Here is a 16,168-nt window from a genome sequence, read left to right as displayed (position 1 = left end):
GTCTGTGTCTTCTGGGTATCTCTGAACATTAACCTGTACTGTTCAGTGGTTAAGCCCAACCCATCAATCAGAGCACTCTTCAGGACCATGTAGTTTCTAGAATCCTCATCACTAACTGTGAGGAGTCTGTCTCTGCCTCTGCCTTCAAAGGAGAGCCACAAGATTGCTGCCCACTGCTCCTGAGGGATCTGCTGTACCATGCAGGCCCTCTCAAGTGCAGTCATCCATTTGTGGATATCATCCCCAGCTTTGTAGGGGGGCACAATCTTACTCAGGTTTCTTGTATCAAAGGACCTGTCTTTATCCTTCTGGATATTGCTGCCACCAGTGGATCCTAATCCACTCTCGCTAGGCTGTCTTGCTCTAGCAAGTTTCTCTTGGGCCAGGGCAATTTCTAACTCTTGTCTCTGGACTCTCAATTCAGCCTCTCTAATTTGAGATTCTCTCAATTTGGTCTCATGTTCCCTTCTCTGAGGGCTAGTCATCCTTCTTCTGGAGTGACCATGAGAACCTCTAGAAGCATGGGAGTTGTCAGAGTCACCTGAGTGAGTCCTTCTCCTCCTAAGCTCCTGGTTAAGTCCACCTGGGGTTCTGAATGGGTTGTTATCTGATTCATTCCCAAGCAAGCTTAAGTTAGCCTGGTTCAGTCTACTGACCAGCACCTGACTATTTCTGTCATCATCTGACTCACTGCTTTCCACCTCCTCCTCTTCCTCTTCCTCTTCCTCTACATCTACTTGAGGAGCTCCATCGGTGGAGGCTTCCTCATCTACCAGGATGATAGGGGCAGGGGTGTCTACAGTGTCATCCTCTGAAGGATGGCCTCCTTCAGCATCCCCTGTGGGGTTTGCCTTAGAGGGCTTTAGAGTCTCAGACTGGTCTAAGAGCTCTCTTAGGTGGTCTGTAGTAGGGGAAGGCCCTGTCTTCAGACCCCTTAAGACACAAAGCTGTCTTAATTCCTTAAAGGAAAAAATAGCAAATTTGGATGGTGCCCTTGGAGGGTCACTCTCAACAGAGACATTCCCAGTGGAACCCTCTGCTCCAGACATTGCTCTAGTGTGGGTGGATGTGTTGCAATCTACCTACACTGGTGTTTACCTACTAAACCTATCTAGTAGTTGTAGCTAGGGTGTGCTACTCCCTTTGCTCTACAACAACTAAGTTCAGTAGAACTTAAGTATACTAGTCTTGTTTTATATGTACCTAGCAGGTACCTGTATGATCTTTCAAATGATAATCTCAAAGATTGTAATGGTAAAACAACAGCAAGCTCAGATCCCAATCCGCTGCTCACCAATGTGAGAAGTTGGCCTGGTATATAATGCTCACTAGTTCTAGTGATCACTTTGTACCATGCCAAGCAACCCTTATGATGATGGTTGTAATTCAACCTTGTAGACCAGTTATCCTAGTGGTAACGTGGACAAAGCAGTCTTAGGCTAAACTCTGAAAGGCATGTGAAGCCAGCTGTTATACCATACACAACCCCCTTGAATACCAAATGAAAGGGACACCACACAGATATATATTGAAAATATATATTGATTTATTAACTATAAAATCCCCTGGACTCTTTATGAGCACAGAAGCACAAGCGTTAAATCACAAGACAGTTTAAAATACACAAAAGTTGCACAGTATGGATGAGCCCTAGGGGCCACTTAAACCATATACTAAGAAAGTGGTATAAGAGATACCAATAGGAAAGTGAAGAGGCCTAGGGCCTTGGGAATCGCTGGGGCTATTCGAGACTGGAGTTAACTAAGTCGGGAAAGGCCCACGGGACTCGGGTGCAGTGTTCAAAGTGCACGCACTTCTCAATACAAAGTCTATGGTGCGTAAAAAGCACAAAGTTAGAAAGTTAGGAACCTTCCGAGTGACCTACGGAGCTGAAACTTAAAACACAGGCCCTTGGGATGTGTACCAGTGCAGGAGCACCGGCGGAGCTGAGTTACCTCACCCACAGGAAGCGGGTGCACAGGGTCGAAGTAGTGTCGGGTTTCGTCACGCTGGTCGATGGTGCTTGGAGCTGAAGATGCTGCAGGCGGCTCGATGAGAAGAGTTCCGGTGGATCCAAGGGTGGATCTGAAGATGTGAAGACCTGAAAGCAGAGGGGACAATGTTCAAAGTCACTAGCCAGTGACTACCGTGGAACCAGATTGGAACCAGGCGATGTCGGGTGCAAACAGGCGTTGTCGGGTAGCTTCTTTCTGCAGCCACGTGGATACCCGGGGTCGAGGACGTCCAGGAGTCGGTCACGAGCTGTCCCACGCAGGCTTCTCGCTGTTGGCGGTGTCGGCACCTCGATCGGAGCAAACAGGCCTTGGCAAAGGCAAGCCAGGCAGAAGGTGAAAGATGCTTAACACTCGGACCAGCAAGGTCAGAGCGGGTGCTCCTTTTTACAGGAGCTTGGGTAGGTCTGGAGCAACCAGACCTGCTGTGTAAATCTTCGGGTTCGTCACCAAGATGGCCGCGGACCACGTGGCTAGTGGCCGGGATGGCGCGTCGAGTGGCACAATGCAAAAGGGCCCCACGCAGATCGTGGAGATGCTGGAGGGCTGATCTTCGGTGCAAGGGCTGCTCGGTGGTGGGGGTTCTCAATCCCCAAAGCACAACGTCGAGGATGCCTCAGAAGCTGCGCAGTCAGCTTTTCGAGTGTCTTCCAAGAGGTCCGGTCCCACGTCACTCGGTGCCTCCACGGGTCCCTTCTTTGCAGGGACTGTGGATCGGGCTCTGAGAGGTCTGGGAGTCTGGTTCTTGTCGGGCTCTGGGCTCGGTCTCCGGCGGGAGGCGGCGGCAAAGCAGACGTCGGGTCGCTGGTTGGTACCTGTGATCACAGGGTGGCCACTCCTAGGCCACAAGGGAGATTCTCTTCAGTCTTCTGTGCAGCAGAATGTCGAAGTCCAGTCTTCTTCTTTGTTTAAAGTTGATTTCAGGATGATCTGCTGTGCAATGGCACTGCTCCCTCTCTTATTCCCAATCTGAGGGGTGGATCACCTACTAGGTCCCTCCCCTATGGGTGGGACCAGGAAGGGGGGTGGTTACACCCCCTCTCCTTTGTCCAGCTCCTCGCCAGGACTGGGGCTGGAAAGCCCCAGAACCGGTTTGGGCTGGCTTATGCACAGGGACACCTTGTGTGCCCCAGGCATGTCTCAATCTATTCAGCCCTGTCCTACCCAATACACAAAACCCTGTCTGGGGTGGTGCTCGCACCTCCCCAGGCAGGAAACCCTTTGTCCAGGCCCTCCTCGCTGGAAGGACTCCCAGCAGCAGGAGGTCAGACATGTGTCTGTGGTGGCAGCATCCATTTTGTGATGCTGAGGCTCTGTTTAACTTTAACCGGGGTTAAGGCTACACACATGTCGTGTCCCTCTAGAAGGGTGGAATGCTATCCCCGTCGCCAGAATTGGCGAGGGGATAGTATTCCAATTCGTATGACACCTTACTCGACATGTTTTGATAAAGCCAAACCAAAGATAGCAAATAACCGCGAGGATTATAATGCACTTAAGAGTATATGGTATGGCAATATCCCGGAACAGCTTAGGGAGTGGTTCCCGACAGCTGCAGACAGGCTCAGCTCATGCTAGAGCACCATCTCACATATTTCCAAGCACTCTGCCTCCAGGATTGATGAGGCCTTCCATAGGAGTGGCTGATAGGAACATATGTGTCCAGTTTAGGGTTAGGCACAGGCATACTGTACCTAAGTAAGAGGTGATTACACCAACTTACCCCAGCTGAGTGATCAGCCAGTTGTGTCAAATATGGAGGCCAGGCCAGGGGTGGCACAATACATGCTGCAGCCCCTGGTAGGCCTTGGCTACACCTATGCCCTGGGTACCTATGGTACTCTACTACAGGGGCTCATAAGGTGAACCAGTCCCAATTGTGTTATGCACCTAAGGTACATGGAGTCCATTTTAAGGAGAGAGCAATCAGCCTGGGGCCCTGAATAGCAGGATCCCAGGCCAACTAAGTCAAAAACCAGCTAAACACCAGGCAAAAAGTTTGGGGGTAACCATAGTCAGATATCCACCTTCCTACACTGCAACAGATAAACATTTCTCTTTTTTGTTCCTAAGATACTGACCATTGGTCTCAACAACCTACTTCACTTGGTGGTGGCTACTTTCCAGAGCAATGACTCTTTAAATGAGGAAACATTTTAATGTCTTACCTCTGTAATATTTTAGACAAATCTAGGAGGTTTGATTTTCCCTTAACATTTCTATGTTACTAACACATTTCCTCTTTTCAATTGATTACTCCTAATAATTTGATATAGACCAACAAAGATTTAACCTTCTACCAAGGTTCTTCCCTAACTAAAATGTCCTCATTTAACCGAAGTCCACCTATTAAATATATTCTGCTACCCAAACATGAATGTCCCTCTCCTTTCTTGAAGGAATTTGTACACCCTGCATTCAATCAATCAGTCAATCAATCATGGTAATTATAGAGCCACTACATAACTGTTGGGGTCTCAAGGTGCTGGGGGAGGGGGGGCTGCTTTGGCATGCCTTTAATAGCATACTCAACCCATAATGTCAGAGAACAATATGTCTCAATATTTGAGCAGCTTCTCATGTGGCATCACAGAGACCTTTCTTCATGATACGACTGCACAAGCCCATCCTATATTCACCCAAGTCCCCAAGTGATTTCCCCGGGGCCTCTAACTGTTGTCTGCATATTATGCAATCCTTATGCCACATGAACTCTATGGACAGTTGCATTATGACCATACGGTTGCATTAAAAAAATAATAAGCAAAATCCTTGCTTAAATTTAAATTTACATTTTTACCTAATGTTAAGCCACATTTCTATCAACACTCATCCTTCTTTTAAAATGGTTTAACCTAGCCATAAAATTTGGTAATTTCTTACATGACTTACACCGCAGTTACAAATAAACATTCATAGGTAAAAACAACCTGTTTTGAAAACAGCATTAAACATTTTCTGCAAGGAGATCATAGTGATACTGAATTGTCTGTATTTCTGCCCTTTGAAAGTAGGAGTAAAGGGTCTTGCACATAATGTTACCATCTGGTTCTGATCTTGCTATAAAATCGACAGCGTATACAATGGTGAAAAGGAATTTCACAAGAAAAAACTCTAAATTATCAGCGTAGTCCTACCACCAGTGTGTGTGACTCTGCCTTTCATTTTATGGCTTTTCTTAACATTATTACTATTGAACTGGGTAATGAAGTGGGAGATTTGTTGGCTAGCAGTGGTAATGTAGAATAGTCAGTCACACGTCTGACATGTGATTTACACTTACGCAGCTCTACCAACCACTTGGATTACAGTTGTGGATCATAATCATGTTTTCAATGGTATCTGTCAATGTCTTTCGGTAGCGGCTGCATTTTTTAAATTTTCTATATATTACCTTCCAGTGTGGTCATTGCTATTAGAACAACGTAAGTGACATTCATCTTGCCTACATAAAGACCATGACACTGAAGTACAGCATTAAAAGACCTCTGGTTGTATTTCACCTATGTACAACAAATTTGTTAAACCAAAATACAATGGTAAGTATGTCAGCAGAAGAGACTTAAGTCTCCTAAACATGGGAGTGTTCATGGCATAGAAGGAATTGTGGCCATGAATGTCCTAGCTAAGCACATTATGCAAAAGTAAGTTGACTATGCTTTTTACGTTAGTTTTGCATAATAGCAGGACTGAGCTTGACCATTTGGATAAGTGTCAGAGTCATTATCTGTGATCTCTAACTTGGGTGGGAGGAAAACGGTGGCTCCTTCCAATTTGCAAGAACTCTGTTTTTCACAGAAGCCCAGTGGCAGGAGCTTACTTGCCCAGAATGCTGTCCAAGCAGCAGGGCAGAGACAGAAAGAATGGCTTTTGTTTAGGAAGATCCTTGATCAGTGGTGGTTGTGCACCTCTCCCCTGAGGGAATAAGGTGAGGAAAATTAACTTGTGACCCTCAGATTTCTCATATGTAGAAAAAGGATTATGGCCACCAGCAAACACTGGTTTCTTAAAAGTAAAAAAATGTAATAGTTTGTGAAAAGCAATGTAATACCACCCTGGTTGACTACTTACTTTTCTTTTCCTTAATTATTGAATTGCTATGAGAATACCTTTCATTCCTATCTCCTAACTGCAGCATGGAGAAAAAGTTCTTTAAAACTGAAACTGAACTGAAACTTAAAGCATGTGCTCTCTCTGGCAGCAAAGTGAGCTAAAGAACGATGATGAATTTAACCCAGATCTGTGACTGGGGGTGAGTGTCTGAAAAGTTTCAGCGCTCCGTCCATCATCTCCTTGTGTTAGCTTTGTTCACCCCACGTTGGCAGGTTATGCCCAGATGTGGGTCCCTTGCTCACTTTGCCACTCAAGCTAGCCTGGCTGATGAGGGTGTTACTCCGAAACCAGTCTGGTCCAGGGAAGACCTGGTTTGGCAGCTCGAGCTGGACTGTTCCCATGAGGAACAGGGTCAAGACTGAATTACTGAGCCTCAACTGGGGTGGCGAAATGAGCTAAAACACAATGATGGATTCAACCCAGATCTGGGAGTGAGTGTCTGAAAAATGTCAGGGCTCCGTCCACCATCTCGTTGTGTTTGCTGTGTTATTCAGTTTACACAACTTTATTTCAATGACTAGCATTCCATTAACTAATATTTTATAAAGAGGAGTGTAAAATACCAGGATATTGCTGCTGCAAATTTCAAATTTTTAAATAAAAAATCATAAACATGCTAAACGTTGCAAAGTTTGTATGCCAGAACCACTTCCAGAGGGCCACACAGCACACAGGGCCTAATGAGAACAACTGTGGTTATTGAGGCCGTTTACTCCTGACGCCCGGGCCCGACCTGCTATGGATCCTGAGCGACTTGGCAAGTACCCTTTCTGCACTTGACTCCCAGTGGTAGACATGGACAAGAAGTCAAAGGCTCTCTGTAGGCAGGTATGGGTATAGGTTAGATAACATCACTCATAACTCATCAATGTCAATAAATCAATTTTCGGTCAAATACTTGTTTTAATATGAAAAATAAATATTTTAGTTCTAACTCTGTGCATTCATAGGAATAACAACATTCATAAGCAACAACACAATCCCCTTGAGGTTGGGACTCTTGTATTTGTCAGGCAAATCCCTGTCCCATGCTCCTACTTGCAATGTGGTCAGGGTTATTACCTTTTCACTGGTGGCTGCAAACAGGGAATGCCTGCTAGTAGGCTGTACTCAAGAGTTCAACTTAGAATCTTTTAACCCCTTCAACGCTCATGACGAGCTCAGCTCGTCATGAGTTACGCCTGTCGTACGCTCATGACGAGCTGAGCTCGTCATGAACCGCAGGTTTTTTTAAAAAGTCAGTGCACAGCGGGAAAACGCGTAGCGCGCATGGGGTTAAGAACTAGTCAATAGTGTCTATGGTACCGCAGCACCTTCATCAGCAAGTACTCCAGGAACCAACAGGCTCAATTCAAGTGTTACCCACTCCTGCAGCTCAGAATCATTCAGAGCTGACCGCAAGCAATCTCAAGCTCTGGTCCTGTTCACAGAAGTTGGGCTGGTTGTGGTACACGCTGCAACACCCAGCAGGAACTGGCTCTCTCCTGAGCTGTGCTGTTTGCTTTCCCCAGTGAACAGAGTTGCCCCTAGTCTGCGATGATGGGGTAATTCAATACACCACACAAGGTGGAGGTAGAGGTAGGGGTGGGGAGGGGAGGGGGGATTCAAGCTTCCAGCTCCCGACCTGACAACGGCGATGGTGAGATGTCACCGCAACAAGTGGTATGGGCTTGGTGCTCCCCGCACGGTGCTCAATGCACAGGTCATTTCAAAGCTGCCCTCTCCTGGCATCCTGGGGTTGCTGAATTAATCCTACACATGGGCAATGACCCGATAAATGCATAGCTATATCCTACCTCCTCGCACAGGGAGTCCTCTCTGCAACGCTCCCAACTGGACTTCGCTCCCTCCAACACTCTCCTCTACTTCACCGGGCACAGGGGTCTTGGCAAGCAGGAAGGCACTGGTGCACCAGGCTCCAGGGCAGGTTGTCTTGGTTTCCCTGGATGATGTACCTCACCTAGAAGGGAGACTAGAAGACCATGGCCCCTAGTCCTGATCACAGGCATGCACATGCATGATTCTTCTTTGCCTGTGACAACAAAACAACAGCATTAAAGATCCAGACAACAGTACAGTTGGGCCCTCAGGGCTGGGGTATACACCTTTTACCATGCAGAGGACCTTTACATCACAACATTGCATAATTTAAAAGTATTAGTATTCTTAATAGCATCTAGAGGTCAATCTCAAGAAGTTTCTATGGCCTGGGTGATCATTACTTTTACTTAGAACTTTTGATCTGTATTGGTGCTTACAACATTCCCATCATCTACATGAATAAGTTAATAACACTGTTTTTTAGGTTTCTTACATTTTTTAGAAAGAGTGGCTTGAATATTCTTTTGGTGATATATGGTAATGGTAAAAAGTACTTATAGAGCGCTAGCATTCATCCTGGAAGGATATCATGGCGCTAAAATTGACAGTGTACATGTAACTGGTGGTTATTGACGGTAATATTGTGGTTTAATGGGTCTTAGGGAACAGTGTTGTTTTAAGTTTTTTCCTGAAGACAAGATGGTCATCTGTGAGTCTCAGATCTGTCGGTAAATTGTTCCACAGATTTGCTGCTAAGTGTGAGAAGGTACGGCCTCCCGTCCTAACCTTCTTTATTCTAGTAGTTATCGCTCTTGCTGTGTGTTGGGAGCGAAGATTTCTATGTGGAACATAGAAATTAATTCTGTTTTTTAGGATGGTTGGACCTGTTTTGTGTAATGCTTTGTGGGTGAGGCATAGTATTTTAAATGTGGCTCTTTCTCTCATTGGCAACCAGTGTAATGCTCTCAGACAGCTTGTATCGGAGTCGTATTTTCTTTTGTTACATACGGCTTTTGCTGCCGCATTCTGAACAAGCTGTAATTTTGAGAATAGGTAATCTGCCATGCCAACGAATAGGGAATTCCCATAGTCAAGTCTACTGATTAATAGTGACTGTACTAGGATCTTTCTACATTCCAGGGGAATCCATGGGAACACTCTTCGTAACATTTTCAGTAGTGCGAAGCCTTTACCACAGATAGTTATCACGTGGTTGTTCATTGACAATTTATTGTCAATGTAGATTCCCAAATTCCTTGCCATCTGGGTAGGTTTGGGGGGGCACCAAGAATGTTGGGCCACCATGTGTCATCCCACAGTTATTGGGATCCGCCGAACAGTAAAATCTCCGAATTATCAGCATTTAATTTCAGGCAGTGATTATGCATCCATCTGGATACTTCAGAAAGGCAGTTTAGTAGTCTGTTTTTGGGATCTTCTTCACCATCTAAGGCAATCATTAGTTGTGTATCATCGGCGTAAGAGCAGATTTTAACGCCCCATTTTTTACCGATCTTGGCCAGTGATGATACATAAACATTAAATAATGTTGTAATTAATGATGCCCCCTGTGGTACACCATACTTGATCTTACAGGGTGTAGAGTTGTAGCTGCCTAATCGGACGGATTGTGATCTGTCTGTTAAAAAAGACTTCAGCCAGGTCAGGGCTTTTCCCTGCAATCCTTTTGCGGCTAGCATTTGCATCAGGAGGTTATGAGATACGGTATCAAAAGCCGCTGATAAATCTAACAATGTCAGGGCCACCGTTTTACCTTCATCAACCTGGCTTCTGATGTCGTCCAGTACTGCCAATAAAGTTGTTTCTGTACTGTTGTTTGACCTGAAGCCCGTCTGCGAGACGTCGAGCGGGTCATTGAATTCCATATAGTTTGATAACTGTTTGTTCACTAATTTTTCCAATACCTTTGAAAGGTATGGCAACTGCGAGATGGGCCGATAGTTGGCAGGGTTGTTTATGTCCGAACCAGCTTTTTTAAGTAAGGGAGTCACTACTGCTGTCTTCCAGATAGCTGGAAATTCCGCTCGGTCTAATGACTGATTTAATGCTTGCGTCACTATTGGACCAATTGAGGGGATTAGTTGTCGAAAGATGTAATGTGGGCATGGGTCCGATGGTGAGCCCGATTTAATTTCCGACATGACTTTAATTACTTCTTCCTCTGAAAAAGGGCCAAAAGCAGAGCAGGTGGCCATCTGGGGGAGCTCTGCGTTGATATGGTGTTCAGTCAATTCCTGGTCATTACTGGTGAAGGATGAATAAATTGTGTCTATTTTATCAAAGAAATAATTGCTGATTTTATCACATCCTTCCTGTGAGGGTGGCAGATGTGTTGTAAGACTAGGAGGGTTGCACAGTTCTTTAACTATTTTAAAAAGTTCTTTGGAGGAATGTTTGTGTTCTAATATTTGTTGGGAAAAGTGATCTTTTTTTGCCTTTCGAATAGCTGCGTTGTAGGATTTCAATTCTTTTTTGTAAATAGATCTGTCAATCATGGTTTTGCTTAGTCTCCATTTGTGTTCCAGCATAGTACATTTTCTTTTGAGTACCTTGAGATCTGGACCATACCATTTTTCCGACATTGTTCGCCTAGTTGTACTTTTAGTGGAGTTTATAGAGCAATGTTCAAGTGCTACACCAATGCTTCTCTGTAAATAGTGCATTTCTTGTTCAGTGGAGGAGCCTAAGTTAGTGTGGTGAAAAATCTGGTGAAACTTCTCCAATGTGAATTTGCTCCAGTTTTTGGTTGTAACTGGTTTCTGTGCCATTGGTCTCACTTTATTTATTGGTAGTCTAATATTAAAATCTATTTAACAGTGATCGGTCCACGTAAGAGGCTTAATATTATTGATAGTAGTGGTCTCGATATTTGTAAATATCAGGTCCAGTCTGTGACCGGCTCTATGTGTGTCCTGGTTGACTAGTTGTGTTAGTTGTAGGATTTGCATATTGTCTGCAATATATATCTGACACAACTTCTTTTCACTTATTTCAAATGAAGATTGTAGTTAGCAGTCTGAAAATTGTATGAATTCTCCAAATGTGAGGATTTTCCAGAGCATCACAATGATTGCAAAAATGTTAAACAAGTAACAATTAGATTTTCTCCAGGTGAACCCTAGAAAAAAACCTAAATGTAGCAGGACAATTCTCACATCAAAAAAGGTTTGTTCAGGCAAATTGCCTAAAAAACATTTTCCAGGAAATGTTATCTTCTGATGAAGTTTTCTGAAATTGACAAACCTCATAACTTCACCGAAAGGGGGTCATATCAGAGTTAGATTTTATGAATGTAAGAACGATAATGCAAACCTGAATATGCAAGCCCTTCATGGTTGGTACATTGAGGTACTTGGTAGGTACCTTCAAATCCTTGGTTGATGCGTTCAAACCCTGTGTTGTTGAAAGATTTGCTCAGCCAGAGTGAGTGTCTATCAGTGGTCAATGCATGGACTCCTGAAGACGCTCCTGACCAAAGGGAGTCATAGTTTAACTTTCAGGGCTAGGATGATGTGATTGTAGATTTTAAAATGTAGTTGATTTCTGGAAACACATGCATAGAAGGGGAAGTCTGTGTAGCAGGACAATTAGAGATCTGAAGTATGGTTCATTGATATTATCTAGCCAGGCAATAACTAGAGTGATGACCAACTGATCCATGTGGGTGCTTTGGTGCGATTTATGTTGTTCATGACTGCTTAGTGACTATGAACAGGGTTTTACGAGTTGCCATGTTTCGACACAGTGAACACGATCCCCTGTGGCCTATTTTGTTTATGAGTGACTCAGTGTTGGCAGCCAGTTAGCAAATGATAACAGTGTACTTTGTAACCTGAGTGATCTCTGTTGCCAGAACATGTTTTGTATTATTTTGTGCAGTGAGTTGTTTGGTTACTATTCTTAAGGTACAAGTACCTTAAGTAACTGAAATACAATTAAAGTGTTATTGGTTTATGCAAACGAATTCCGGCACAATATTCATCATTATTTCAATTATAATGATTGTGGTGTACTATATCTAAATTCACCCTTCACACAACCTCTTTTAAACTAGGCCTTGATTGCTCAGCCAGGTTGTCTGGAGAGTCAAAGGGGCTTACAATACCAACTTTCCATCCCAGACCCAAGTACTCATAGTCTTGGTTAGAGGGGACCTTTGCAATCTCACCTTTGATATTGCTCGGTTGCTCCTGTAACTGAAACAACCAGGAAATCAACCTGACAGCTATTGGTTAAGAAGAACAATGAAGGAGTAGACAGAATGCTTGAAATAACCTGCACAATATTCCTGTCCATGTTTTACTCTTATTTTGCAAGGTGTTTTAAGATGTGTATCTCAAAGCTGCCCATAGCATGCTCCAGACACTCTTTCCCTCTTTTAACCACAGGGAAAAACCTGGATCCCACTGAGGCATTTGTCCTTTCTGTAACCAATGTAATCTGTTCCGTGATTTTTGGGCACCGCTTCTCCAGAGACGATAAAGAAATCCATCACCTCATTAAAGCAAATGATCTTCTTGTTAATAATCTAGGCACCAAGTGGGTCCTGGTGAGTATCACAACAGCCCCATATTCTATGTTATTTGTCAATCGTAGGAACACTTTGAACCAAGATATTTGTAGGTTTGAAGAAAGGTAAACATTTGAAATGTGAAAAAAGGCAGGTACATGAAGGCAGGGCTTATTCATAAACTGCAAGTTGTAGTAAGTTTAGTAGTACTACAATAGTATTACTAAGGTACTACAATGCTGATCACAAACCTACCAGAGTTACCGCCCCCTCTTCTATCCTTTCTATGGTGTGAACCTCACACATAGAAGTTTACTACCTAAATGTGGGGGGCTGGAGAAAGGAACACATTTCCTACTAAATATGTGGGGTTTAGGAAGGAATGAGGAGGGGTTTAGAGGAGGTTAGGGAGAGGTTTGGTGGGGACATATACCCGCCCACAAAAGAGTAAGCTCATTGCTATTCACAACCTGCAATTTTAAAAATACTACAGCCAAGAAGGGATCCAAAATAGAAATACCTCCAGCACCACTCATGGACTCCAGCACCTCACGCTGGTAAGCAAAACCCTCCCATAGAAAAAAAATATTGGCAGGGGTTAAAATAAAAATCCATGGGAAATACTGGTAAATTAAATGACATCATTTAAAATAGTTACAAATATAAAGTAATATATTTTCATGTTAAAAAATCGAAAAAAAATATTTATTATTAAATTGCAAAAAATAATAACGTTTTCAGATTTATTAATTAATGTTACATATATAAAATCAATTAAAACTAATATTTAACATATAAATATGTTTCTATTTAAAAAAAAGTTTCCAATAGAAAGACTCCACAGTCGGGGTGGAGATCTCTCTATGATAAAATATAGGAAAAATGTTAAAAGGTAGTTAAAACTTTATAACACATCAGTACAAACATTTTTATGTTATTTATCGCAGTATGTTATTTAATTGTTATGCATTAATAATTATTCAAACTGATGCATGAAAGGAATTACAACTAGAGTAATTATGGCTTAATAAAATGAATTTCAAAAAAGAGGGAGGAAGAGGATACAAAGGACCAGGCTCGTCCTCCTCAAAATACAATTAAACAAAAAACCCTTGAGAACAACGATTCAAGAGCCTGGTTTGTAAGTGACTAATACTCACAACACTCAATGGGGTAAGAGTAGCTTTAATAAGCTGGAGAAAGAAAATGATTTTTCTTTCTAGTGTCCCCTTACTCACCAGGGTTTCCCCATGGTGTCATGCTTCATCATTGGGGCCATCCCAGCCCTCTACGGACTGGGGCATGCTGCGAATTGCGAAAGACGTAGGAGCACTTTAATTTTGGACTATGTGTGGTGCTTGGTGTATTTGTGAAAGTGGAGTGGTATGTGTACAGTGGATATTAAAATTACCCGCCTAGTGAGCTATAAATGATTTATTCTTGCTCCGAGGTGGTACATTAAAAAAGGGGTTCTAGGGATCCTACTATCAATGAGTCAGGTGTACCTAGCAGTTTCTGTAAACATGCTTTGAGCTTCCCCAAGATCTTCTTCAAGACTACGCTGGGACCAGCCCTTTGTTCTCCACTCCTAACGTGCTAAAGTGAATTACTAAGAAAAACTAAGAAAAACAAATATTTGAATGCTGCAAAATTAAGGCATGCATTTAGTACATACGTTATTACTGATCACGTAGCACCTGAAAAAGAAAAAGACACTGTGCGGTTACGGGGTGCTTACCCCAATGGTAAAGTGACATATTACAATTTACACCATCCACAGATCAGGGAGTCATCTGTGCTTATTATAGTCCATACGGTAATGCGTTAAAAACGGCTTGATGCCTGGTGATTAAAAACCATTAACACTCAATGAAGTTGTAACACACACAACATGCAAAAAGACTACTACATACATGTAAAGAGACCTAACTCAGCCCCCTTGGTCGCGGAGTGTCGTTCGTATCCTCTCCAATCTAGGGGAAGAAATCAGGATAGAAAAATGCCGTTCAGTACTTGGCAATGTTAAGGGGAAAGAATGCTGTGATGTCTACAGCTGGTAGCGCTGTCAAGAAATTCTTGGTTAAGGTGAAGGTCTTAAATGTCCGCCCTCGTTCGGGACCTGTTGGGAGAGAAATCACTTACTTGGATTACGGTATAGCTCGGCGTTTTAACCTACACTGCAACCTCCGGACCGCATCTTGTGGAGCGTGCGTACGGGGCTGCTTTTATGCTGGTACCTCCGCATTGTCATTGCGATTGTCTCTAGACCGTAGCCTCGGTGGTTTCCAAAGGGGCGCATACTGGCGGCCATTTTAGGTGTACTATGAACGATACAGGGCCCCTAACTGAATAGCGTAGGATGCTCCGTTTTTGTTAAAACTTATTTTTCGATGTTAAGTTGGGGATGCATAACCCTAAATCGTAATTTAGATCATAAAAAGATTTTGAAAAGATTTTTGGCTCGTTGTGGTGCCAATCATCGGGAGATCAATCACAGTGAGGCCGAGGTGCCCCCATGCGGGACGTGTGGCCTCATAGGTGGTAATGAAGGTTAGAGTGATTATGCTTCATATCCCAGGCCCTTATGGGCTGCCAGAAACTGCCATCTTGGAATGGTTGAGGTGTCTATAAATGTATAGGTATTATGCACAGGCTTTTCACATTCTCATTGTTCATATGCTCAAGTAAAGACATCACAAAGAAAGAGTACCAAATAGTATGTTCAGGCCCTTCCTAACTTCCCATTTCAAAGGTGATGCAACCATTATGAATGTTTTGAGTTTTATGTTGCAAGTTGCCCCCATGGTATGTCATCATGGAGCCCTTGGGTGTCAGAGCGCAACTTAAAAACCCATCGTTGTTCTTTTTTGAGGAGTTTCTTATCCATATGTGTTTGGTTCTGCACAATTTCTAAAACCACCCACCTCATATCATTCGGTGGGTGTGAGTTTTCAAGAAAGTGTGTCGTCATTTTAGGGTTCGTGCGTTTGCACCTGATGTTACTCCGGTGTTCAATGATGCATGTGCTGACCTTCCTAGTAGTCATACCTACAAAATGTAGGTTACAGGTACAGGTGATCATATACACCACTCCTGTGGTGTTACAATTGGAGAAGGATCTTAGTTCCCATACTAGGCCATTATTGCAATGCACTTGTTTTGTTGTTGTTGTCAGGTGGCAGACGCTGCAGTTTCTACAAGGGTAATAGCCAGCTGGGAGGGGATGTAGGAGGCGAGGCGCACCTACAGAGCCCTGTGGTTCTCTTTGTCTTGTGTGGACCACAACATTTTTTAGTTTTTTTCCTTTGGGATGGCTGAACATTGGTGTTTCAAAGTTTAAATCTCCACTGTTCAAAGTTCTCCAATGTTTTTTCACTATTTTTGCTATTTGTTTGAAGGCCACATTGTAGGTCGTGATGCAGATTGGTCGTTTTTTGGTGTCTATCTCAATATTTTTTGGTTCTAGCAATGCTTCACTATGATTATTTGAAGCTCTCTTTTTTGCATTCTTCACGATCTGACTAGGGTAGTTTCTCAGAAGAAGTTTTTCACTTAGTTCTTTTGCTTGGACATAGAAATCTCTTTTCTCAGAACAATTACATCTCAGGCATAAAAATTGCCTAAAGGGTAAATTCTCCCTTAGTTGTCTCGGGTGGAAACTGTCAAATCTGAGAAGACAGTTCCTTGCTGT

At 43.3% G+C, this 16,168-nt stretch overlaps 1 protein-coding gene across 5 annotated transcripts in view; it reads left to right on the top strand.

Moving 5' to 3' along the window:
- Positions 1–16,168, top strand: part of LOC147684122 (cytochrome P450 2J2-like) — a 149,321-nt gene that overhangs the window by 12,414 nt on the left and 120,739 nt on the right. For all 5 annotated transcript variants that reach the window (XR_015300982.1, XM_086944505.1, XM_086944506.1 and 2 more), the window contains one exon: positions 12,356–12,516. Coding sequence is in view for 4 of the 5 variants with exons in the window: in XM_086944505.1 (XP_086800631.1) it covers positions 12,356–12,516 (161 nt within the window). In the remaining variant the exon portion in view is untranslated. The remainder of the gene's footprint in view (positions 1–12,355; positions 12,517–16,168) is intronic.

The sequence above is a fragment of the Lissotriton vulgaris genome, chromosome 11 (assembly GCF_964263255.1).
Source record: "Lissotriton vulgaris chromosome 11, aLisVul1.2, whole genome shotgun sequence".
Classification (NCBI taxonomy): domain Eukaryota; kingdom Metazoa; phylum Chordata; class Amphibia; order Caudata; family Salamandridae; genus Lissotriton; species Lissotriton vulgaris.
The sequence above is the reverse complement of the archived record's forward strand: the minus strand, read 5'-3'. Positions and strand labels throughout refer to the sequence as shown.